The sequence below is a fragment of the Theobroma umbraticum genome, unplaced genomic scaffold, assembly GCF_002168275.2.
Source record: "Theobroma umbraticum cultivar Fairchild unplaced genomic scaffold, ASM216827v3 scaffold_239.0, whole genome shotgun sequence".
NCBI classification, from domain to species: Eukaryota; Viridiplantae; Streptophyta; class Magnoliopsida; order Malvales; family Malvaceae; genus Theobroma; species Theobroma umbraticum.
Window position 1 is genome coordinate 1493316 of NW_018397279.1, and position 23219 is coordinate 1516534.

General features: G+C 35.7%; 3 protein-coding genes across 7 annotated transcripts; 2 read left to right on the forward strand and 1 right to left on the reverse strand.

Moving 5' to 3' along the window:
- The first annotated feature begins 1828 nt into the window (after window positions 1–1828).
- On the forward strand, window positions 1829–7303 carry LOC110428010 (Leucine-rich repeat protein kinase family protein). 3 transcript variants are annotated; one of them, XM_021443678.1, is made up of 9 exons: window positions 1829–2223; window positions 2314–2476; window positions 2557–3956; window positions 4158–4291; window positions 4778–5021; window positions 5566–5777; window positions 5867–5892; window positions 6578–6689; window positions 6890–7303. In XM_021443678.1, exons 3-9 carry the CDS (start codon window positions 2612–2614, stop codon window positions 7112–7114), a joined length of 2298 nt encoding a protein of 765 aa, XP_021299353.1. In that variant the 5' UTR covers window positions 1829–2223; window positions 2314–2476; window positions 2557–2611; the 3' UTR covers window positions 7115–7303. The 3 variants fall into 3 exon arrangements, with proteins under 3 accessions (XP_021299353.1, XP_021299354.1, XP_021299352.1); XM_021443679.1 differs by having other exon boundaries at window positions 1829–2020; XM_021443677.1 differs by having other exon boundaries at window positions 1829–2476.
- Window positions 7304–8991: 1688 nt separating this feature from the next.
- Window positions 8992–15479, forward strand: LOC110428009 (EEIG1/EHBP1 protein amino-terminal domain protein). 3 transcript variants are annotated; one of them, XM_021443673.2, is made up of 10 exons: window positions 8992–9119; window positions 9201–9353; window positions 10076–10848; window positions 11157–12385; window positions 12857–13151; window positions 13278–13502; window positions 13896–14069; window positions 14388–14582; window positions 14679–14792; window positions 15026–15479. In XM_021443673.2, exons 3-10 carry the CDS (start codon window positions 10144–10146, stop codon window positions 15359–15361), a joined length of 3273 nt encoding a protein of 1090 aa, XP_021299348.1. In that variant the 5' UTR covers window positions 8992–9119; window positions 9201–9353; window positions 10076–10143; the 3' UTR covers window positions 15362–15479. The 3 variants fall into 3 exon arrangements, with proteins under 3 accessions (XP_021299348.1, XP_021299351.1, XP_021299349.1); XM_021443676.2 differs by having other exon boundaries at window positions 10104–10848; XM_021443674.2 differs by lacking the exon at window positions 8992–9119 and having other exon boundaries at window positions 9126–9353.
- Window positions 15480–16088: 609 nt separating this feature from the next.
- LOC110428011 (P-loop containing nucleoside triphosphate hydrolases superfamily protein) lies at window positions 16089–18050 on the reverse strand. The gene is made up of 4 exons (XM_021443680.2): window positions 17643–18050; window positions 17180–17320; window positions 16801–16962; window positions 16089–16506 (listed from the first exon to the last, which is right to left on the reverse strand). The coding sequence occupies exons 1-4, from the start codon at window positions 17991–17993 to the stop codon at window positions 16354–16356; spliced, it is 807 nt and encodes a 268-aa protein (XP_021299355.1). The 5' UTR covers window positions 17994–18050; the 3' UTR covers window positions 16089–16353.
- Window positions 18051–23219: the final 5169 nt, after the last annotated feature.

Below are 23219 nucleotides of genomic sequence, written 5' to 3' on the forward strand. Positions count from 1 at the left end.
GAATAGACATGAAAATGAGTACATGAGAAGTAAATTATGTTAATAAACAAGAAACATTCTTTTATTCAATGGATGACCTAACATTGGCAGTAGCCTTAACCTTTTCATTTTCATAAATATATGACTGTTGAAAGTCAGTAAGGCTTTGCAGTAAATGCATGGGTGTAAACATTTCAAAAATTGTGCTGGTGGGATGTAGGTGGGGGATGGATTTAGGCAAAACATATTTGTGTCTTTGCAGTAGCTCTCACTGTCAGTAGTGGTCCCTCTGAAATCCTTGTCCCATTTTTTATTTTAGAACCATTTTCTCTTCATCACTTTCATGTTATTTAATCTTCTTTGCCTTACCCTAGGAAACTGAACTGTCTTATATGCAAAAGATGCTAATTTTCCACTTAACAACAGTAGCATTATGTTGCCTAAAAATAAGAGTTCACTTTTCTTGCTGACTGTCTTTGTCTGTCTGTCATGGCGGTGGAATCTTATCTCCTTGAGTGCTGAGTGATTAACTGTTTGGTTTCCATTAATCATTTGCTAGGTAGGTTAATTAACAAGCTAAGCAACTCAAATTGCTTTTCTAGAAGCAGTTTATTTGCTAGGCAAAAATGTCTGTCTGTTGTCTGACAAGAAAAATCCCAAAGTCCTAAATACTTTCATCTGATCAGAAAAGGCCATTCTGATATCTGAACTTGCAAAACCTATTAAGTGGAAGCAGAGCTGCATTTTCCATCATCTCAGGCCAAAAGGTCCCATGAAAATCTGTACATGAACACAAAGCTGGCTCATCTTTGAACTGGGAAGATATTTTTGCACTGATTTTTGTGAACTAGGATGCCTTGACTGAGTCAGATATGCTACTATCCGAATCTGAAAATTCCAAGCCAGGCTGCTTTGGCCCCCCCATCCAACATACCTCTTTGTCTGGGCAACTCCCACCACCTCAAATTAGTTTCTACAAACATGCAAAGATTCTCATCATACTAATATAAACATATAACGTTTAAGACTAAAATCCATGATTGTGAAGTGGGATTTTGATGTTTGGTGATCTAAATTTCGAAGTATGGGCAGTTAGCGTGGTTAAGGTAAGGTGCTAGTGAGTATGCTTGGGATTCCAAGGCTAGTTGTAAAGTTAGCAGTATGGTCTTGCCTTCAAAACAGGCTGTCCAAAGGGGCCCTCAAGATTAAAGAGATGCAAAGTTTCTAGCAGCAACCCAAGTTCCAATGATGATGCCTGATCTATTTTCTCTTTAAGCCTTTTGGTTTTAGACTTATTCTTAATAATTTTAGTTAGTGAAAAGACATTGAAATTGCTTTCATCATTTTGCCATATTTGATGTTGTCTTGCTGATAGTTCCCATTGTGCTGAAAGCAAAAGGTTTATCTATCAATTTCATCATATTCAGACTTAAAAATCATATAATGGATTATTGTATAACATAGACTTTTGTGACTTGGACTAATTATAAGCTTTTTTTAAGACTCTTTTCTAATTATTTGAAAACCCTAATTCAGACTAAACAGCTAAAACAAAAGGTCAATTTAAGCAAGAAAAAGGAAAGAAAACCATAATCAGAGCCAAGTTTGTCTCACTCTCATCAGTAAAAGAAATCACATAATTCAAACAAAGAGGATACAACAAAAAAAAGAAAAAAAAACAAAAAAGGAAAAACCCATGTGATGGCATTGTTGTAAATATTCTAGAACTGCAAGGCCTCTTACAATCATTCTCAACAGTAACAATTGCAGACGCAACACCAGAAAAAAAAATCAAGAACTATTGTTTTTTAACAGTATACTCTGCATTTCTTGAGGACTCTTTCTCTGGTCACGTATAAAACAGTCCCCACTTACCTTTGTCCTCCAAGAAAAACAAGGATCATCCCATTAATGCACCTCCCTCTTAATTGCATTATCCGTTATCTTTTATTGTTTCTCTGTTTTGTACGACCTTTTCAACTACCACCTTCCATTATATTGCAGCTAAATAATACTCACACTTCACAGAAGCTTAGCCAAAGTATATTAAAATTAAAACTGGCATTACTTTTAGCTTTAAGTTCATTTTTTTTTACGTTGTTTTGGTTTCTGGGTTGTTGTTTAATTTCCTATAAAGTAGATAAAGAGAGAGAGATAGCGACATGTTCATTGGATCGTGAAAGTTGCTTGTTTGTTATTGTTCTCGTGTTTCTCTCCATTGGGTTTCTTTCTTCTTTGACTGAAGTTAGTTGAAGTGTTGAACTTTTCTTTGGGAAAAATACCATCTTTGATCTTCCCAAGTAAGAATAATTTTTTTTTCTGTTTTTCTTCCAGCATTTGCTTGAATTTCAGCTTTTCAAGCTTTTGAGTGTGCTCTTGAATTGGGGTTAAGGTTGAATTACTGTCGAGAGACTAGTCTTAGCATATGAGCAGGATTTGGAGCTCTTTACTCCAGTGAAATCTCACTTCTTGCACTTGTAAAAGGTTCAACCTTCAGGTAAAGCATTGCTATGAAGCTTCCTTTTGTTAGGTATGTTTCAGTTTCTTTTGAATTTAACATTTCTGCTTTAATTCTAGGGCTTATATTCACCTCTTGAGACATCTGGAGTTTGTTGCTTTACAAGCTTGTTCAATGGGATACTTTTACTTGTTTGTTCTAGCATTGTTTTCATGGAGTTATTTTATCCGAACTACTCATGGATTGCAAACTTATCAAACTCAACTTCTGCTGCAAATAAGGAAGCACTTAGAGTACCCTTCACAGTTGCAAATTCTGGATAATTACAATGGGGACCTCTGTAACTTGTCTGCAGCAGGAGATGTGATGATATCTTGCCAGGACAATTTTGTCACCGAGCTTAAGATTAGGGGAGATAAGCTTGCCAATATTAGTGGATTCAATGGATATGCAATTCCTGGTAAAACTTTGTCGGAGACTTTCTCCATTGATTCTTTGGTTACCACATTGACAAGGTTAACCAGTTTAAGGGTGCTTAGTTTAGTGTCTCTTGGGATTTGGGGGCCACTTCCTGATAAGATTCATAGGCTATATTCTCTTGAACTTTTAGACTTAAGCTCCAATTTCTTGTTTGGCTCTATCCCACCACAGATATCTAGAATGGTTAAGCTTCAAACTCTAACATTGGATGGCAATTATTTTAATGATACTATTCCTGATACACTGGATTCCATATCAAATCTTACTGTTCTAAGTTTGAAGGGCAACCGGTTGGAGGGACAGTTTCCTTCTTCAATATGCAGAATTTCAAGTCTAACGGATATTGCCTTGTGCCACAATAAGCTTTCTGGAGAATTGCCTGATTTGAGTTCCTTAACTCGCCTGCGTGTGTTGGATTTAAGAGAAAATCAGTTGGATTCCAAACTGCCTGGCATGCCCCAGGGATTAGTTACAGCTCTTCTTGCTAAGAACTTATTTTCTGGTGAAATTCCTGGGAAATTTGGCAAACTGAGTCATCTTCAGCACCTTGACTTATCATTCAATCATCTGAGTGGAAGACCCCCCTCTGCCTTGTTTGATTTGCCAAGCATGACTTACTTGAATTTGGCATCAAATATGCTGAGTGGTTCACTTCCAGAGCATCTAACTTGTGGTAGCAAACTTGGGTTTGTAGATATTTCCAGTAACAAGTTGTCTGGTGAACTTCCTTCTTGCTTGGACAGTATCTCAGATAAGAGAGTAGTCAAATTTGGTGGGAATTGCTTGTCAATTGATCGCCAACAGCAGCATCAAGCTTCACATTGTAAAGAAGCAAACACAAGGAAAAGTAGAAGAGAGATAGCAGTACTAATTGCTATTATTGTCGGATCGGTTCTCCTTCTGGTTCTTTTGGCATTTGGGGTTTATATTTTGTCTAGAAGATGCTGCAGAAGACGGACTTTTGAAACTCACATAAGGCAAAAGGTTGTTCAAGACAATCCAACAAACGGGGTTTCACCTGAAGTTCTTGCAAATGCCAGTAAGCAAATACATTTCTTTTGTTGTTTCCGTCATCTCAAATTGACCTGAGATATGTCTGTACTTAATAAAGGTCAAGTCTGTATTTAGTAGCTTATTAAAAGGGAGTTCATCTTGATTTCTTAACCCTTTTTTATAGTGCTTCAAAGGGAAATTTGAGTTATTATGATTGTTACTTATAATTATTTAATTTCATTCTTAGGATTTATTTCAGAAGTTGTTAAGTTAGGGACACAAGGTGCTCCAGTATGTCGACTGTTTTCCTTGGAAGAGTTGAAGGCAGCCACAAATAACTTTGATTCATCAATGTTTATGGGTGAAGGCTCCACTGGGAAGGTATTCTCAAAACTGATGTATTATTACCTTTAGATGGTTTTTTATTGTCAGTAAACATGAAATCAGATATTAGAAGTATTATTACACAATGGTGTTTTTATGACTTTCAGTTGTAATAATCACCCTGCTAATCTTTATCAATAAAATATTTTGCAGAGCTCAAGTTCACAAGTATTCTGCAGAACTAAGAATTTTGAATGGGAATAGTTGATGATCTTGGAAAATTTTATTAACACCATATTATTATAGCTTTAAATGATTATTATCCCTTTTAGAAAATTTGTTCTTTCATTTTCTTTTCTGGAAGCTTGCCAACTATGAAAATAGCTTGCGGGAGCTAAGCTATAGAAAACAACTATACCTATTAAGTATATCTATTCGGTTTTGCCCTCATCAGTGAGCAGGCTAGATGTGCAAATACTTGTTTGTATAGTTGTGTATGCTATCACAAAGACCTTTCTGACTTCATTTGTTACTCTTTTTCAGCTTTACAAAGGAAGATTGGAGAATGGGACCCATGTTGCCATTCGATCTTTGACTTTACTGAAGAAATATTCAATTCAAAATCTTAAAGTTAGGCTTGAGTTCTTCTCAAAGCTTCACCATCCACATTTAGTAGGCCTTTTGGGTCACTGTATTGATGGTGGTGTACAAGATGATCCCAGTGCAAACAAAGTCTTCCTTGTACATGACTATGTGCCTAATGGGAATTATCATATGCATCTATCAGGTCAGCACTGCATTTAAACTTAAAATTATATTGGTACATGATAAGTGCACAGCTATAAATGTATTTAAGTGTGCTTGCTTAGATATGTCTGTATTGGAAACCATGGCTATGAATGTCTTTAAGATTATGTCTAAAACATATAAGCACAAATGCTAAAAGGAGAGGATATGCATCTACTTGAAACTGGTTAAAATGCTTTGTTTGGTTCATGGTGCAAGCAAAAATTTGGACAGAGAGAGTTGACAATAATATCAAAGATTTAGATTGTGATGCTGTAAGATGCTCATACATATTGAGCCAAAAAAAAAAAAAGATGCTCATACATTTCTAAAAAGAATAGTGGAAAAAGGAAAACTTGATGGAGGTTTGCATAATAGACAATATGGAGTTGCCTTGTTCGATCTGAACCCAGGGACTTGCAAGGGTATGGTTTTAGGTAACCCACTTACCTAGGGACTAACCTGAACACCCTCAGTTCTAACCATCTTCTAATCCTTAATGTCTGCTGGATTCTGACAACCTTAAATCTGGAAACATGATGCAGAAAATTGTCCAGAGAATGTTCTTAAGTGGTCAGATAGGTTAGCGATTCTAATTGATGTTGCCAAGGCTGTACATTTTCTACATACTGGGGTTATTCCTGGTGTTTTTAATAACCGGTTGAAGACAAATAATATATTGCTGGATGAGCATCGAATAGCAAAGCTGAGTGACTATGGGATGTCCATCATCATGGAAGAAAATGAAAAACTAGAGGTATGTTTTCTAGTTATTTAAATTTAACTTGTTACTTGGAAAGATATCATGGTCCTCAGTGGTTATCTGAAATATTTTTTGTTTTGCAGGCAAAGGGAGATGGCTTAAAGTCTAGGTATTGTCTGGAGCAATTCTCAGCATTCTATCTGAAATTTTAGCTTACAATTATATTCTTGAGATTAGAATTTGAATATCATCTTAATGCCTCTTTACATAAGATTATGGACATCCATTACTAACAAGAATTGTAGCGGATAGAAAATCATCTTTTGATAAGAATTTATACTTGACAGTTAATACTATTCTGTATTCTCACTGGAGGAGCAATTGCTTCTGCTGCTTCCACTTCCCTTCCCCCCATGGCAATTGCTGCACTACCTGCTTTAGGACTTGTACCCCTCACCAACAACTCTGCCGTTACTGCTACCATCTCAACGATTCTCTTATCCATTTACCATCTACCTTTAAACATATTTTGTGATTTGCTGTCAACGCCAGTTGGTTGCAGTCATTTTTTTTCAATGATTGATTTCAACCATGTCTCACCTTTTCTTTTGTTGTGCCTCTGATTTGTTGTCTCTTTTCAATTTCTAGGAGACAGCTCCACAACTAGCAGAATCATCTAGCTTTAGTCACTGAATACTAATTTGAGAGAAACATGCTTATGAAAAATGAGGCCAAATAGCTAATTTGTTGTCTCAACCAACATGATGTCAAAAATTTTGATATTTCTATTGGATCATATTGATGCGTACAAATTGTTGTTTATATAACTAAATCCCTTGCATTCTTTATTGCAGCCAAAGGAAAAATTTAGAGGATGATGTTTACAACTTTGGATTTATATTACTTGAGTCTCTTGTTGGGCCTATAGTGAGTGGAAAAGGAGAAACATTTCTTCTGAATGAAATGGTAAGCCACTGATTTTTTCTTTGATGAATTCCATTTAATACAATATTATCTTAGGATAATGGTTACCAGCTAAACAAATACAGTCAAAATGTGTTAGGTTCTAGAAAGCTTAGATTTAGAATTGAAATGTTAAGAAAAATCTTGCTTTCCATAAGAGTTGGAAGAAGGTATAACCCTATGATCATGAATTACAATCACAGGCATCCTTTGGCAGCCAGGATGGTCGAAAGCAAATTGTGGATCCATCTGTGTTGACCACTTGCTCACAGGAGTCATTATCAATAGTGGTATCTATTACTGGAAAATGCATATGTCCTGAGCCATCATCTCGGCCTTCTTTTGAGGATGTTCTTTGGAACTTGCAGTATGCAGCTCAAGTCCAGGCTGCAGCTGATGTTGATCAGAAATCTGATTCTACATCATAGCCATTTGTATATGTTTAGTGCCACACCTGATCTTTAGTTTGTAGGAAACTGCAGACACTTCTCAGATAAAGCTCTTGGAAGGTGCTCTCACGTAAAACTTGAGTTAGGTCTGTATTGAGCTGCTTTTCCTGAGAAATGAGAGTTGTAAATGACATTTTTTAGATCTTGAAATGGAAAATTTTTGGTAAAGCAGACGTTTCTTGCGTACAGTTTTGTTATAAGAAAGTTGCTGCTGCCATTGGCAACAAGGAAATGACACCAAATACTGGACTTATGATCACTACTAACAGCCTAGTTGAAAGGTCTGTTCTGTTTTTTATCCCTTACTCTCCCTTTCAAAGACAGGCTTGCTATATGGTAAGATTTTGGATTATGCTGATTTCTGTTATCCTAGATAATCATAACTGATTGATAATTGCCTTTGAGAGAATCTAACATCATTTAACTTCCAATCATTAAAAGCAAGTCCAGAGCCTCTCGATTACTTTCCAACTCCAAGTATCTGCATTAGTTATAACTGTCTGACATGCCCTGCAATGTCCAAATGCTTCTGTTATTCCATCTTGCCTTGGAAGGACCTTCAAAATATACCTTAGCAGAAGCAGAAACCTTCGCATCACAATTATTATGCTTTCATTGCTTTCAAATTCAGGCAAAGTTCCCTGGCTTTGGTTTCTGGTATGTCTATCATTGTCTGCAACGCAATGGCTTGCCATTCCTATTTGAAAATTACACATGCTTTACTACCTTAAAGTTGCTTAGGGTACCTAAACAATCATCACCAAAAGCAAAGCTGTTGAAAGCTAGTTTGGTCATCTGAATGTTAATTGATTTTTCTTCACTTATTCATAGCCTCCCCAAGGGTTATGCCCCATTAATTTCTAGAGGCAAAGCCCACCGGAAGTAGTGATACACTGGTTAGACTTTGAAACCAGACAGGTCTCTTTGCCGTTGAATGTAGTTGGCACATCCCTGGCCTAATTCTATTGGATACAACCCATCATCGCCTATGGTTGATAGCTGTTAGTTAGCCCCTGAACCTTACAAGATAAGAGAAGGAATGAGAAGAGTCAAATCCTACCTGAAGCATTGATAGTAGAATATCATAAACATAACCACAAATATATTCTACTAGCAGAAGGAACTTAGTCCTCCTAATTATACTAATAAATAAATACTAGTAATATTATTATACAATAATGATCTATCTAGCTGGACATTTGAAAACGCCCAACAAAGGATGACTAAAAATCATATCACTCTTCTGTCTTCACCTACTACATTGGCCATATTTGCTTTTGATCAAGCTTCCTCTGGACTGAGACATCTCAACCCAACCTTTCTTCTTTCTCTTTCTCTTTCCCTTTGGTGAAAGTGTTTGTTTGCTTTGAGTTCAAGTTCATTTTTCTTGTGAAGCAAACAAGTAACTAACTACACAAATTTACAATTCCATTACACTACTGGGTTGTTGCCTTTGTTGGTTAAAATCAAAAATCATTTTTGATGGGTATTTATTATTTAACCATTTTTCTTTGTTAAAAAAAAAAAGAGGAAAATTCAATGGGTGGAAATGGATAATGGGCTTGATTAGCCCATTGATGAAAAGCCCAAAGAGCGTGGGGTCCACTTTCCTAGGGTGCGTGTGTTTTTGACTGAAAAGTGAAAAACAACGGTTCAATGTCGGCGGAACGAGACAACCCGAGACGAAAAAGGTCGCTCGTTTCAACACATGTTCCACTTCGATCCCACCCGCAATTTCAGAGATTTACGCTGACGACGAAGAACCCGTCCGAGCGTTTTGTCCACATTCCCCCTAATCGCGTGCCGAAATCTCTCCTTACGAAAAATGACGTCTATGCGTATTTATTTAAGTGGAACCAATTTCCGCCAGCGCATCACAATCGAAACAGAAAACGACGCGATGAAACCTTGCAACAACTGCAGCGTTTAGCATCGACAGAATCAATAATTTATTTATAGAAACTCTGTTCCTTTGTTCTTCGATGTAAGAAAAATAATTAATTAACTATTGCTTTATATTTTTATCAAGGCAGCATTTATTTAATTTTTTACCATTTTGTTTCAGGATCAGTAGTCACTCAGAGCCAGCCAGCCTCAAAAAAATAGGCCTTAAGCATCTCAGCTTCTTTTATTCTTCTTCCATGGAAGCAGCCACTCCAAAGCGCAGCGTTTTAGCTTTCCCATTTCTTCATTTCTTCTTCTTCTGCTAATTTTCCTGGTAAATTTTCTTGCCACATTCAGTGTACCCAGAGTGAAATATTGGCTGCTTTTCTCAGTTCACAATTTTCCTCCTCTTTTGGGCCAGTTTTTATCTCTGCATTGCAAAGAATCTAGTTTTTGTCAGCATATTTGAGCTGAAAATTTAACATTTTTTCAGCATATTGTGTTTAAATGAGCTGGATCTGATGCTCAAGAACAATAACATGTCAATTTAGTGGCATTTTTGTTTTTTTTTCATTGAGTAACTTTCAATGAGCTTCAAAGTTTCTACATTTAGTTGCAATTATTTATATTTTGTATAAATTTTTTGAGCTTTAATTCTTTTGTCAATTTCATTGCTTTAATTCTTTTTTCGGTTCCATTTGGAGCTATTTTTCTGTTTTGCATTATTTCTGTCGGCCTTAGTGGCGTAGCCTTTGATGATATCTTGCCAGAACATTTTTTACTTTCTGTTTCTTTTAATCTTTGTTCTTTTGAAAGCTACATGCCCTTATGTTTGGTTGTTGAGCAAATGCAGGAAAAACGTTTGTCTTTGGTTGTTGAGAAAGAGCAGGAAAAATTAGTCTTGTTAAGCTGAGTTGTCGTTGTTTCCTTTTTGCTTGATCCTTCGTGATAAAATGTATTAGGATTTAGGATTACAAGCTTGGTCTCTACTAGTTCTGCATTTGGTACTTGATACAAAGTTTTTATTCTGAAATTAAATTGCTTTCTGAATTGTAGGAATTTAACTGTCTTGCGGATTGAATAGGTTAAACGCATCCTGGTAAAATACTGGTGTCTGTGCAACAATGGTTCTTGGTTTGAGTGCAAAGAACAGGAGAGGGCCGACGGTTCATGTTGATTATCTAATCCACATTCAGGAGATTAAACCTTGGCCACCATCACAGTCACTGAGGTCACTTCGTTCTGTCCTGATTCAGTGGGAAAATGGTGAACGTGGTTCAGGGTCTACCAACACTGTTTCACCCACGCTTGGTTCCATCGTTGGTGAGGGAAAGATTGAGTTTAATGAGTCATTTAAGTTACCTGTGAATCTAGTGAGGGACCTGTCTGTTAAAGGGAGGGATGCTGATGTGTTCCAGAAGAATTGCTTAGAATTTAACTTGTATGAGCCTCGGAGAGATAAGATCCAATTGTTGGCTACTGCCATTGTGGATTTGTCTGAATATGGTGCTATCAAAGAGACGTTAGACATTGCTGTTCCAATGAACAGCAAGAGGAGCTTTAGTAACAGTGCTCAGCCAATTTTGTTTATTAAAATTGATCGAATTTATAAGGGTCAGAACAGCTCTTCATCAAGAAGTGGCCTGTCAGAAGAGCAGTCACTGGACAGGAAAGGAAGAGAGTCTGTTTCTGCTCTGATGGATGAAGAATATGCTGAGGAAGCCGAGGTTGCTTTGTTCACTGATGATGATGTTTCCTCACACTCATCTCTGACTGTTTCTTTTTCGACTTTGGAATCTAATGGAAGTTCACTTCCTCGAAATGAAGAGGTAACTTTTACTTATTTCTTAAGGGATCTTCAGATGGGGTTAATTCCTTCTTTTTTCCCTTTTATGTGCTGGGGCATTTCTTGAGGAAATGCTGAAACAATTCTATCTGAGAGATAGAATTTTTTAGGTGTAATGCACCCTTTTCATACATCTCTTTGCTGGTGGAACCAACATCTCCCATTCTGCCCTTAGATCGTGATGCTGTTGTTCTGGGGCATGGCCTTTATGGTCAGCCTAATGGGATGCCTTGAGTTTCTTTGATAAGTTAAATTGCACTAGCTAATATAGTAATTGGTACTAAATTGCAGAATGGATCAGTCACTGTAATTGATGGCAAGGGAGAAGTTAAAGGGGAACATGCCTTGGCTTCAAAGTTGCACCTTGAAAGAACAAATGTGGTGACGCAGATCACACAACGTGAAAACTCTAAGGGGAATTCATCGTGCTCGTCATCAACAGACTTATCATCTGGCTTTGAGAGTTCAGTAGATGCTCATGCTTCCACATCTAACACTTATAGTTCCAGTTCACCTGTACGAGATAATGCTCTCACCCATAACGTTTATTTGTCTTCCTCATCCTTGGCTAATGAAAATACACAGAATGAAAGCAACACTAGCATGAGAAGCAATGACCGTGAAGATTTATCTCAAAAGGTTCAGGAAAAGGTTGTCAATGGAGGAACCACTGTTAGGAGTAATGGTCAAAGTAAGGAAGATACATCTGGTAGTTTGAAGGCTAAATTGGCATCCTCAGCTAACGGTCCTCAGATGGTTGGTAGGCAGGACTCTAAAAGATTTAGTGGTTCTCTGGTTGATGGAGAAGATGATAATAAAGCCCAAAGAAATGGCAAAATTTCCTCTGAGGAGCCTTCAGCTGCTGCTGATGCATATGATAATTCTTTGGAAGGAAACTCAGGATATGATTGCCTAGAAAATGGACATGAAGGACTATACAGGGAAGATAAAAGGTATTCTACTGAAGATGAACCATTGAATATCCATTCACCGGATAATTCTTTAAGCCAGGGGAATCTTGGAACAATGGGCAATGTCCTGAAAATTGACAGACTAAAGCATGTCAAGTCTGTTCGATCTTCATCGGACTCAGTTAGGAGCAATGGATTGTCTAGTGATAACCAGCATGCAGAATTGAAGGAAGTTGGTGTTCTGGGGGATGCACTGCATGGGGGTGGAACCTTCAGAAGCAAATCAGGCAATGAAAGGAAAGATGCTAAGGTATACCCCAAAGACACTAGAAGTGCCATTTTGGATAACAAAGTGCAGCACTTGGAACACAAGATAAAGATGCTTGAAGGGGAGTTGAGAGAAGCTGCTGCTGTCGAGGCTGCCCTGTACTCAGTAGTGGCCGAGCATGGAAGCTCCATGAGTAAGGTGCATGCTCCAGCTCGGCGCCTTTCTAGGCTGTATCTTCATGCTTTTAAGGAAGGCATCCAATCAAGGAGAGCAAGTGCAGCTAGAAGTGCTGTTTCTGGACTTGCTCTGGTTGCAAAAGCGTGTGGAAATGATGTTCCGAGGTACATTTGAGTCATATTATCTCGAACATTCTTAACCATCAGCTTACATCAACATTTTAAAGTACTTTTAATCTAATTTCACAATTCTTCCCTAAATTTTTCGTTTTAATAACTAGGCTTTTTGATTTTCATGGGTGGGGCTGGGAGTCATTGTTTTGTAGGGAAAAAGAAAGGGGCGAGGGGAGTGGGAAGAGCAGGGGAGAGAGCTATATCTGCATTTTTCCCAGAAATACCATGAATTGAGGAGTGATATTTGAAAATTTCAGAGCCATTCTTCTTTAGATGTTTGAATCGGTGAAAATTGTGGTGATATCCCTTGCCAAGGCCAAACTTTGTGAATAATATAGTTGGTTAGAGGCTGGTCTATGTTGCTGTGTCTTGTGACTTGAAGCTTAAAAGATGAAGCTATGATAAGTTCAAGGAAACTATTTTGACTCTCTAATGAAATCGTATCATTGATGATGATTACAGGTTGACATTTTGGTTGTCAAACTCTGTGGTGTTGCGAGCAATTATAAGTGAAAGTATTGGAGATTCAGAGTTACCACTTTCTACTGGGCGCGTGGAAAGAATAGGAGGTGGAATGGGGAAGAAACAGGTATCATCTCCGTTGAAATGGAAAGAATCCTCATCTAGAAGTAAGGAAAATAAACTTATCTCATATGGAAGTTCTAGTGACTGGGACAACCCACATACCTTTACTTTAGCCCTGGAAAGGGTTGAAGCATGGATCTTTTCCAGAATCATTGAGTCTGTTTGGTGGCAGGTAATACATACACTCTTTTCTCCCCTTTTATTCATCAAGTTTTTTATTAAAATATATGATGGCACACTGAATGTCACAAACTTGGATAGTTGTCTGACCAAATTATGTTCCTTATTTCCATCTCAGACTCTCACTCCACATATGCAGTCGGCAGCTAGAAAGGAAATTGATAGAGGTATGGGCTCTGGCTCAGGTAAAAGCTATGGGAGGGTATCTAGTTCAAGTGATCAAGACCAAATGAACTTTTCATTAGACCATTGGAAGAAGGCTTTCAAGGATGCCTGTGAAAGACTTTGCCCAGTTCGAGCTGCGGGGCATGAATGTGGCTGCTTGCGTTTGCTGTCTAGATTGGTAATATTCATTTTTGAAGAATTGATTACATGGCCCACAAGTATGACATACTAACAATTTATTTTGTAGTGGGAGGACAATGGCATTTGAAACTATTAGCTTTCTTGTTAGCATATTAGCATTTAAATGAGTATGAAGTTGTTTGTATAGGATAAGAGACTTTATAGAAGCATTAAAAGTAAAAACATTTATGAATTTCTTAAAGACATAAAGTGATTGTTGTTTTGCTTCTCACCCTGGTAACTGCTAATTAATTTAACATTTTTGGTAATGGTTTTGACGATTGCTTTGACTTCTTTATTGGTAACTGTCACTGGTCTTGTTCCCCTACCTGATGATACTTTTCTTCTTTTCAATTAAATATGTTATAATTCATCCTTATCATGCATCTAGATAATGGAGCAATGCGTGGCTAGATTAGATGTGGCTATGTTCAATTCTGTTCTTCGTGATTCTGGTGATGAGATCCCTACTGATCCTGTGTCTGACCCCATTAGCAATCCTCTGGTGCTTCCCATTCCATCTGGGAAAACAAGTTTTGGTGCTGGCGCACAACTGAAAAATGCGGTAAGCAATGCAAATGTGGTAGTCTCTGAGGTTAATGTTTGAGTAAGATCATTTCCCTCTGATGGTTAAATCTAAGTTTGCAAACTTCTAATATTACTTTTCCTTGTTGGTGCGGGCTGCCTGTGTGGGGGGTGTTTGACTTGACCTGCATGGCTTTCCTCCTGACTCTTCTCAGGCCATTTGAAATTTTACATAGTTGATCATATTAAATTAGATTTTTTGTCCGCTGAGGTTAAGGTGGTGACAGTTGTGTAAACCTTGGTTTTTCTCCTTCGAAGTAAAGCAATTCTTGTTGAATTTCATTTTTGTGGATGTCAGATTGGAAACTGGTCTAGATGGTTGACTGACCTCTTTGGTATAGACGATGATGACTCAGTTGGAGATGAGAATGACCAGGATGACAGTGAAGAGCGACAAGACACATCCTTAAAGTCTTTCCATCTCCTTAATGCATTGAGTGATCTCATGATGCTTCCCAAGGACATGCTCCTAAGTAGACCTATCAGGGAAGAGGTTTGACACCTTAACTTAAAGACCTTTTGTTTAATCTCCAGGCTTCATGGCCATTACTTTGCTGTTTATTCACAGAGCTTGATGTTTATTTCTAAGGTATGTCCGACATTTGGTGCAACATTGATCAAGAGAGTTCTTGACAACTATGTCCCTGATGAGTTTTGCCCTGATCCAGTTCCAGATGTTGTTCTTGAAGCCTTGGAGGCAGAGGTTAGTCATATAATCTGAAAGTACTCCTAAATTAGACTTTCACCGTGTTCACCTAACTCAACCACGAAAGTTAATTCATAAATTATGATGTGTGTTTAATGTATCTGCTCAGGCAAGAACTTTGGTAGAGTTGTAGGCTATGAAATGATTTCCTCCAATAGTACTAGTTGGTTTGATAACCTACAGCCCTTCAAAGATATGAAGAAAACCTCTGTGCCTCTATTTTGCTTCAGGATCCTGTTGAAGCTAGGGAAGGGTCTGTTACAAACTTTCCTTGTGTTGCATCTCCTCCAGTTTATTCACCACCTTCAGCAACTTCTGTTGCTAGCATCATTGGAGAAATTGGAAGCCAATCTCAGCTGAGAAGAAGTGGATCCTCAGTCCTCAGAAAATCATACACAAGCGATGATGAGCTTGATGAATTGAATTCACCCTTGGCTTCAATCTTCATTGATGGCTTCCGATCATCAACTGTTCAATCAAAGCCTAACTGGATATCAAAGGGAAATGGCTATCAAAATGCAATCAGATATGAACTCCTACGAGATGTGTGGATGAACTCTGAATGAATGTAGATTATGTGTTAATGAGTGTATAAATGATTGACACTGCCTTCTGTTTCCTTGAGCTGTAAATCTGTAGGTAAATTTTGGTTCGTGTATCTGTATAAAGAAAAGATTGACCATTGTTGTAGTTTTCACCTAAGAATAATTAATGGAGGGTCTTATCGAAAATAACCTTTGAAGAAACGAAGTTTGACCTTTTTCTCCTGCTTAATTCAGATGATTTGTCTGCATAGCAATGGCGTCAACATACACAGCAGGTAGAGAATGATTGCAGAGGTAGGTCTAAAAGGTGAATAAACAGAAATGCCGCTGCATAGCATTTAAGTCCAAGAGAGACTATGACAACATCAGACTTGTTAAAAAATATCAGACTTGTTAAAAAATATCAGGCTTTTGCTTGTCCCGATTACCAAACTCAGAGGCTGATAGAGTCAGATAACATTGCACAGGCAAATCATAGATAAAAAAAATGGGCATAAAGAGCCGTCACCAGATAGTTAAAACTCTTAAGAACCTTCCAGGACTATTATCTTTACAATTTTTGGTACAGTAGGAGACAGAGAGGATATAAACTTGAAATTTCTTCTTCAAAATAAATAATCAACAGTTAGACCACGCCATGTTCAACGTGACCAGTTTTTGTTTACTAGATAGAAAGCATGATGCATGATGTGAGCATCCAAAAGAAAAAAACAAAAGATGTAAAAGTCAAAGGAAATGAAGATGGAAATGAAAAGAAAATAATGCATCCTTTATATTATAAGTAGTCATACAGGCCAATGATATCATCTCTGCTCTGCTTCTCAAGCCAAAATTACGTTACACACTTTCAAAATGCTTAGTAACTCACAAAAAGGGAAACAAAAATTCTGAGGCAAATCCAAGTTCGGGTGTTTGCCACACTCAACTTATCTATCTCTCATCGTAAATATTTACTACCATGCCGGAATATCAATTTAAGTAAAGTAGGCACTGGATTTAAAGAATAACAAAGTTTATGCTGTCAGCTTATGTGAAGAACTGAGAGCATTCACATGCTGGAGATGCAATGCAGCCAAAAGACCTTGCCATGAATCTCCTGGTGCACCAGCCACCTGATAGTTGAGAAGCTTCTTTTGCTTACTGTAGTAATCTTCCAACGACTTGGCCTATGAAGAAGAAGATTATTTAGTTAGGAAAAATTTTCCACCTTCTGTGCTCATTTTATAGAATTGAATAGTTTTATCATGAAATTTTATGTTACACATTTCACTCGTCAAAGAATACTGAGAAGACTAATAAATAACAGGCATTGGACTAATGGATGATCTAGAGTAAGGTCCCAAAAGCATTATATGTTGAGCAAATGTGGAAAATCTTAACAGCCAGTTTAGAACATGTTCAGTGGATTACCTAAAATTACTTTGTAAACATTAGACAATAATATCAAACAGGAATATTACCTGCTCTGAGTATACATGGGCATTTTCCTTCCAGGAACTTCCTACATCCTTGGAGTTGCCTATGGGAAGAAACTCACTTTCAGAATTCTTCTTCAAAATGTACTCTTCAGTACATTTAAAGTTCACAACAAGATCAATATCAGCAATTTGGTCAAGAATCTCCTGAAAAGTTAAGAAAACAAAAGAGAACAAGCCTTTCAATGACACATAAAAAATGGGAAAAAAAAACCTGTAGCAGACTGTTTCATTCAGCTTAAAAAACTTAGAACCAAAAAGAGATTGACTTTCCTCTAACCAAATCACATTTGTAATCAGAGCATATAATCATGGTATAAAAAGAAGAAATGAAAAATATAAATGCCAGTCATAGATGACTTACAGCCTGCATCCTGGTACGAGGAATCCCTTCAAGAATAAAACCATTTTCACCTCCATAGTAACCTTCTTCAAGTCTCTTTGACAACAGAGCAAAAATTACATCCTCTGGGACAAGCTTCCCTTCATTCACCGCATTTGCAATCTAATAAACCCAAATAAGAGCAACCAATTAGAATTCTTCACTATATTACATACTGAAAAGTTTCTTTCATTTATAGAAGAATAAGAGTCCCTATTAATCAAACAATAAATCTTCAAATTTCTAAGTCAAATTTTACATACAAAAACTAATCTTGTTCCATACCATAGGGAAGAATCCTTTAAAAGAAAATACCCACAATTCAAATAAAAATCACTGAAAATATGTAAAGTTTTTCTGAATTAAAAAGAACCCAACTTTAAAAAAGACCCAGATTTTTTCACAAAATGAAATTCCTCGATTAAAAGAGATAAGAAAAAAGGACCTGTTTGTAAAGAGAAGAGTGAGGATTGAGCTCTTGTCTGACAAGGGTACCCATTGAAATATGAGGAACTTCTAGAAGCTTCGAAAGCCTCTCCGCATAAGCATGGCGTTTCACTCCTGGCTCCCCTATAAGCACCCACTGGACTCCCCTCTCCGGAGCCGAGCCACACACATCAACCTTCGGCTGTGAAGGACGGCGATCCCGGTGAGCTTGCTCGTACTCGTAATATTCATAATCGTAGTCAAGCTCCAAGGCAGCAGCTGATCCGAAGGCTCGGACTCCACGTCGAAGTGGGTTCACGAGAGAGGAAACCGCGGCGGTGGCAACTCGGAGTTTCGGAAGCCATGCCATGGTGGCGGTAGGGTTTTAAGGAGAGAAGGAGAAGTTAGAGAGAGTTAAGGAGCGTGCGGATCCTTTTTTGCTTATTTTGTAGAGAGCGAAGCGAGATTTGGAAATGCCACAGTTGAAAGAGAAAATTACCGATGGCACCATTGACAGATGTCAGGTTTTAATTTGTTACTTGGGTGCAGGAAAAAATCAGGTGGTTCTGAAACCTTGGAAATGTTGTGTTGTCACCTTCTGATTTGTGGCTGGAAAGAGGAAATTTCACGTGTGGATTGTCGGGGCTTTGGGAGTCGGCGCGACACGGAGTGTTGAAGGTTTAAAGTATGACACGTGGATCTAGATGCAAGAGTCAAAGCTCAATGCTTTTTGGCGGGGATTATGATGGTTGCCTTTAATTCCGCCACGTAGACAGTCAGATATGGCCCAAATTCTGCTGGCCATTATGAACTAAGTAAGCCCAAAAGAAGTCGAGTGTCCAAACAAGTTGGGCTTACTCAATATGTTTCAGGAACTGGGCCACTTTATCAGTCTTTGATATCAGAAATTAGAAGTGAGTATTAATTAGTTCACCTAAATTGAAATAATTGATTGAAATTGATTAAATTTGTTATGAATATTTTTGTGAACATCTATTTATGTTATCTATATCTAGATTTGATATAAATCAGATTAGATTAGAATTTAATTCATCTAATCTCTAAGTGTTATCTTCAACTTGTAAAAGGTTATTTGTCTATAAATTGACTCCTTTAGTTCATTTGTACACATACTTCAATATGATTTCTTCTCTCTCCCTAAATACTTTCTTTCCCTTTAAATGCTTTCTCTTATATTTCTCTTATAGTTGTTTTTTTAGATTTATTTCATAATATGTTATTAGTAGGATTCTCTTATCTCTCAAATTTTAGAATCATTATGTTTTCACCATTTTTAAGCTTCAAAAAGATTTCAATGATTGGGTTTTTGATTTTTGATTTAAAAAAAAATTAGATAAGTAACTTGATATTTCTTTAATATTTTTATTATCTTAAAATCAACTTCAGTATGAATTTTACTATTTTATATTATATTTTGTCTCTTGATTGGAAAGTAAATTTGCTATTATATAGCTATTGATGAAAAACCATAAATGTCCATTCCTTGAAGTGAATGTGACAAATGAGCTACTAATAAAAATTATGAATGTTCATTCCCTATAGTGAATGTGACAAACGAAATACTAATAAAAAAATTATAAATTCGTTTATTTCCTAAAGTGAATGCGGCATCATTTAATAATTATGATCATAATCATGAATCCATCCATTCTTTAAAGTGAATACAATATTATTTAATTATGATTATCATATAAATTTATACTCACTATGTTAATTATTATTCCACCACCAGAAGTGGATGAATATTTTATCATTTGAATTTAAGAATAATTTTACCATTAAAAGTGGATAGATAATTTTATTATAAAAATGGATGGATGCCTATAATCCACCATAAGTGGATAACCCACCATGTGTGAATCACCCATCAAAAGTGGATGTATACTTGTAACCTACCACAAATAGATGAATAATTTTAACGCACCAAAGTAAATGGATACCTTAACTTACTAGCCCATTAGAAGTGAATTGAATAATTTTAACGCGTCAAAAGTAGATGGATACCTTAACCTACTGGCCCACAAAAAGTGGATATCCCATCAAGAAGTGGATGAATACTGATAACCCACCAGAAGTGGATAAATAATGAAAAGAATAAAATGAATATAGAAAACATATTGTTATTGATGTGGCATGAAAAATCCTTGGTCATGTACCTATTGTACGTCTTAAATTTTATCAAGCATGATTGAAAATTGAAACCTCTTGTGATAATTTTAATCATGGCCAAGTTGATATAGCACATCAAGATATTTGTCATCATGAAACAGGAATTGATTATAGGATTGGTAATAAATATATCTATTATTGATTTTCTTGTCCTGAAAAAGGAATGGAACATTTGATTGGTAATAGAAATATCTGAGCATGAACTTAATAATAATTGGTATATTTAGTATAACTATATTATGGAGATGCTTTAATATGTTTTCATTATATTAAATGATATGTTTTATTATATGTTTTAATTCTATATTTAATATTCTTTTATATTTACTTGCAAGTTTTTTATTGTATATATTTTATTTTATTGAAGAAAATATAGATATTGATCTTGTTGGATCTAAGATCAAGAATGTAAATATATATCTAGCAGACATTGCTACAACACACACTATATTTAAAATAAATAAATAATTTTCCTACTCGATAAAAAAAAAATCAATGTCAGTTCAATATATGGTAGTGCAAGATTAATTGGAGGTTCCAGAAGAGCTAATATTTTACTATCTTGAGAAATAAAGCAATAGAGGATGTATTATTTTAAGTCTCAAAGAAGTTTATTAAATTTTAAAGATATTTGTTTGAATGGATATCATATTGAGACAACGAATGAAAGAGGTGCTGAATACTTTTATATTACATCTATTATATTGGGTAAAAAGTGTGTATTAAAAAAATTACCCGTTTTGTCCTCTAGAATATACTACACAAAAATTAAAAATGATTGAAACATATGCTATAGTAAACCAGAAGTTTACTAATAATTTTAATGTTTGGCATGACCGGTTGGACCATCCCGGATCAATAATAATGCAAAAAAAAAAATGATTGAAAATTTATATGATCATTCATTGCAAAACCAGAAGATTTTTCAATCTAATAAATTTTATGTGCTGCTTGCTTTGAAGGTAAATAAATTATAAGGTTACCACTAGCTAAAGCTGGGATTGAATCTCTTGCATTTTTGAAACGTATTGAAGGTGATATATGTGGACCCATAAATCCACCATGTGAACCATTCAGATATTTTATGATTTTAATTGATGCATCAACAAGATGGTCACATGTGTGCTTATTATCAACTTACAATTTGACATTTGCAATTATTCGTTTGCAAGCACATCTTCTTAGTTATATAATCAAGATTATTTGTCTTGACAATGCCGGTGGATTTACATCGCAAGCCTTTAATATTACATATTAGTTGGAATAACTATTGAACAGCCTGTGCTTATGTTTATACACAAAATGGTCTAACAGAATCATTTATTAAACACTTCTAACTAATTCCAAGGCCATTACTTATGAAATTCAAACTCCCAATGACTGCTTAGGGGCATGTCATTTTGGATGCAATAGCATTTATATGCATAAGGCCAAACAAGTTATTATAAATTCTCCCTATACAATTGGTTTATGATCAGTACCAAATATTTTTCATCTAAGAATTTTTAGATGTGTGGTATATGTTTCAATTGCTCCACCACAATGCACAAAGATGGGTCCTCAAAGGGGGTTAAGAATATATGTTGGATACGAATCTTCAATTGTAATTAAATATTTAGAATTATCGATAGGAGATATATTCATGACAAAGTTTATCAATTGTCATATTGATGAAACAATTTTTTCAACATTAGGGGGAGAAAAATAAGCAGCTACAAAAGAAAATTTCCTAGAATGAATATCATTATCTAGTTTTGATCCTTGCAAAAATCAGTATGAACTTGAAGTTCAAAAGATTATTATTTACGAAATATAGTAAATCAGTTGCCAAGCGTATTTACTGATCTAAAAGAATAACTAAATCTTATATACTAGCTGCAAATGCTCTTATTAGCATTGATGTCCCCGTAGGACAAGGCACACCGGAAGCGTAGAAACAAAACGGTTCCAAAAATAAAATCCTCAAAAAAAAGAGAGTAAGTATTTAAAATGATCAAAAAGAGGAAGTAAAAACCCTAGAAGGGACCCTTTACATAATTGAGAAAGATTTCAGAAGAAATTCAGATGCTTGAAATCATTGAAAGTGAAGAGATCTTAATCAATTATGTCATAACGGGAAAAGATAGAACCGACAAATAAACGTCGATGATATTTTGTATATAATATACAGCTCAATATTATAAAAGAAAAATGAGGATCTTGAACTTCTATTATTGAAGAATGTGGATAAAGAAATGATTGGCCAATGTGAAAAGACGCAATTAAGGTGGAATTGAATTTAATTGTAAAAAACGTGAAGTTTTTGGACTTGTAGTCTGTACATCAAATGATGTAAAACTAATAAAATATAAATGGATATTTGTACGAATATGAAATGAGAAAAATGAGATTATGAGATATAAAGTACAGCTTATCGCACAAGGTTTTATGCAAAGATCTAGTATTGAAGATAAAGAGATATTCTCTGTGGTTGATTCAATTACAATTCTATATTAACTAGTCTGGCAATATATGAGAAGATTGAAATGTGTCTAATGAATATAGCTATGGCCTATTTATATGGCTCATTTGATTTCGATATCTATATGAAAATCCTTGAAGGATTTAAGTTGCTTGAAGCACAAAATTTGAATTCTCGAAAAATTTATTCGATCAAATTAAATAAATATGTATATGGATTAAAGTAATCCAAACACATGTGATATAATCGTCTTAGTGTATATTTGTTGAATGAAGGCTATAGAAATAATCCTATATGTCCATATATATTATAAAAGGGTTTAGATATAAATTTATTATAATTGCTATCTATGTTGATGACTTGAACATTATTGAAACTCTTGAAGAGTTATCAAAAGCCGTGGATTACTTAAATAGAAAATTTGAGATGAAAGACTTTGAAAAAGTAAAGTTTTGTTTGGGTCTTCAGATTGAATACTTGACAAATGAAATTTTTATCCATCAATCAAATTATTTAGTAAAAGTACCAAAATGATTTTATATGGACAAAACATATCCATTGAGTTCACCAATGATTGTGAGGTTATTAGATGTAAAAAAGAACTTTTTCAATCTTGTGAGGATGATGAACAACTTTTTGACCTTACAGTACCTTATCTTATTGCAATTGGAGCACTAATGTATCTTGTTAACAATGCAAGACTTGACATATGAATTGCTGTGAATTTATTAGCAATATATAGTTCTTCTCTAACTTGAAGACATTGGAATTGAATTAAACATATACTTCGATATCTCCAAGGAATAATGGATATGAAATTACATTATTCAAATGCATCAAAATAAATTTTAATTAGTTATGTAGATGCAAAATATTCATCTGATCCACATAAAGCTCGATTCTAGACAAGTTACTTGTTTACATATGGAGAAATTTTAGTAACTC

Excerpts from the sequence above, each read along its gene's own strand:
- LOC110428010 (XM_021443677.1), top strand. The coding sequence starts at position 2,612 with ATGGGATACTTTTACTTGTTTGTTCTAGCATTGTTTTCATGGAGTTAT. Across the intron at positions 4,292-4,777 it reads GTGAAGGCTCCACTGGGAAG|CTTTACAAAGGAAGATTGGA; the intron begins GTATTCTCAAAA and ends ACTCTTTTTCAG. Across the intron at positions 6,690-6,889 it reads CATTTCTTCTGAATGAAATG|GCATCCTTTGGCAGCCAGGA; the intron begins GTAAGCCACTGA and ends TTACAATCACAG.
- LOC110428009 (XM_021443673.2), top strand. The coding sequence starts at position 10,144 with ATGGTTCTTGGTTTGAGTGCAAAGAACAGGAGAGGGCCGACGGTTCAT. Across the intron at positions 10,849-11,156 it reads CACTTCCTCGAAATGAAGAG|AATGGATCAGTCACTGTAAT; the intron begins GTAACTTTTACT and ends ACTAAATTGCAG. Across the intron at positions 13,152-13,277 it reads TTGAGTCTGTTTGGTGGCAG|ACTCTCACTCCACATATGCA; the intron begins GTAATACATACA and ends TTTCCATCTCAG.
- LOC110428011 (XM_021443680.2), bottom strand. The coding sequence starts at position 17,993 with ATGGCATGGCTTCCGAAACTCCGAGTTGCCACCGCCGCGGTTTCCTCT. Across the intron at positions 17,321-17,642 it reads ACTCTTCTCTTTACAAACAG|ATTGCAAATGCGGTGAATGA; the intron begins GTCCTTTTTTCT and ends TGGGTTTATTAG. Across the intron at positions 16,963-17,179 it reads CTCGTACCAGGATGCAGGCT|GAGATTCTTGACCAAATTGC; the intron begins GTAAGTCATCTA and ends TTAACTTTTCAG.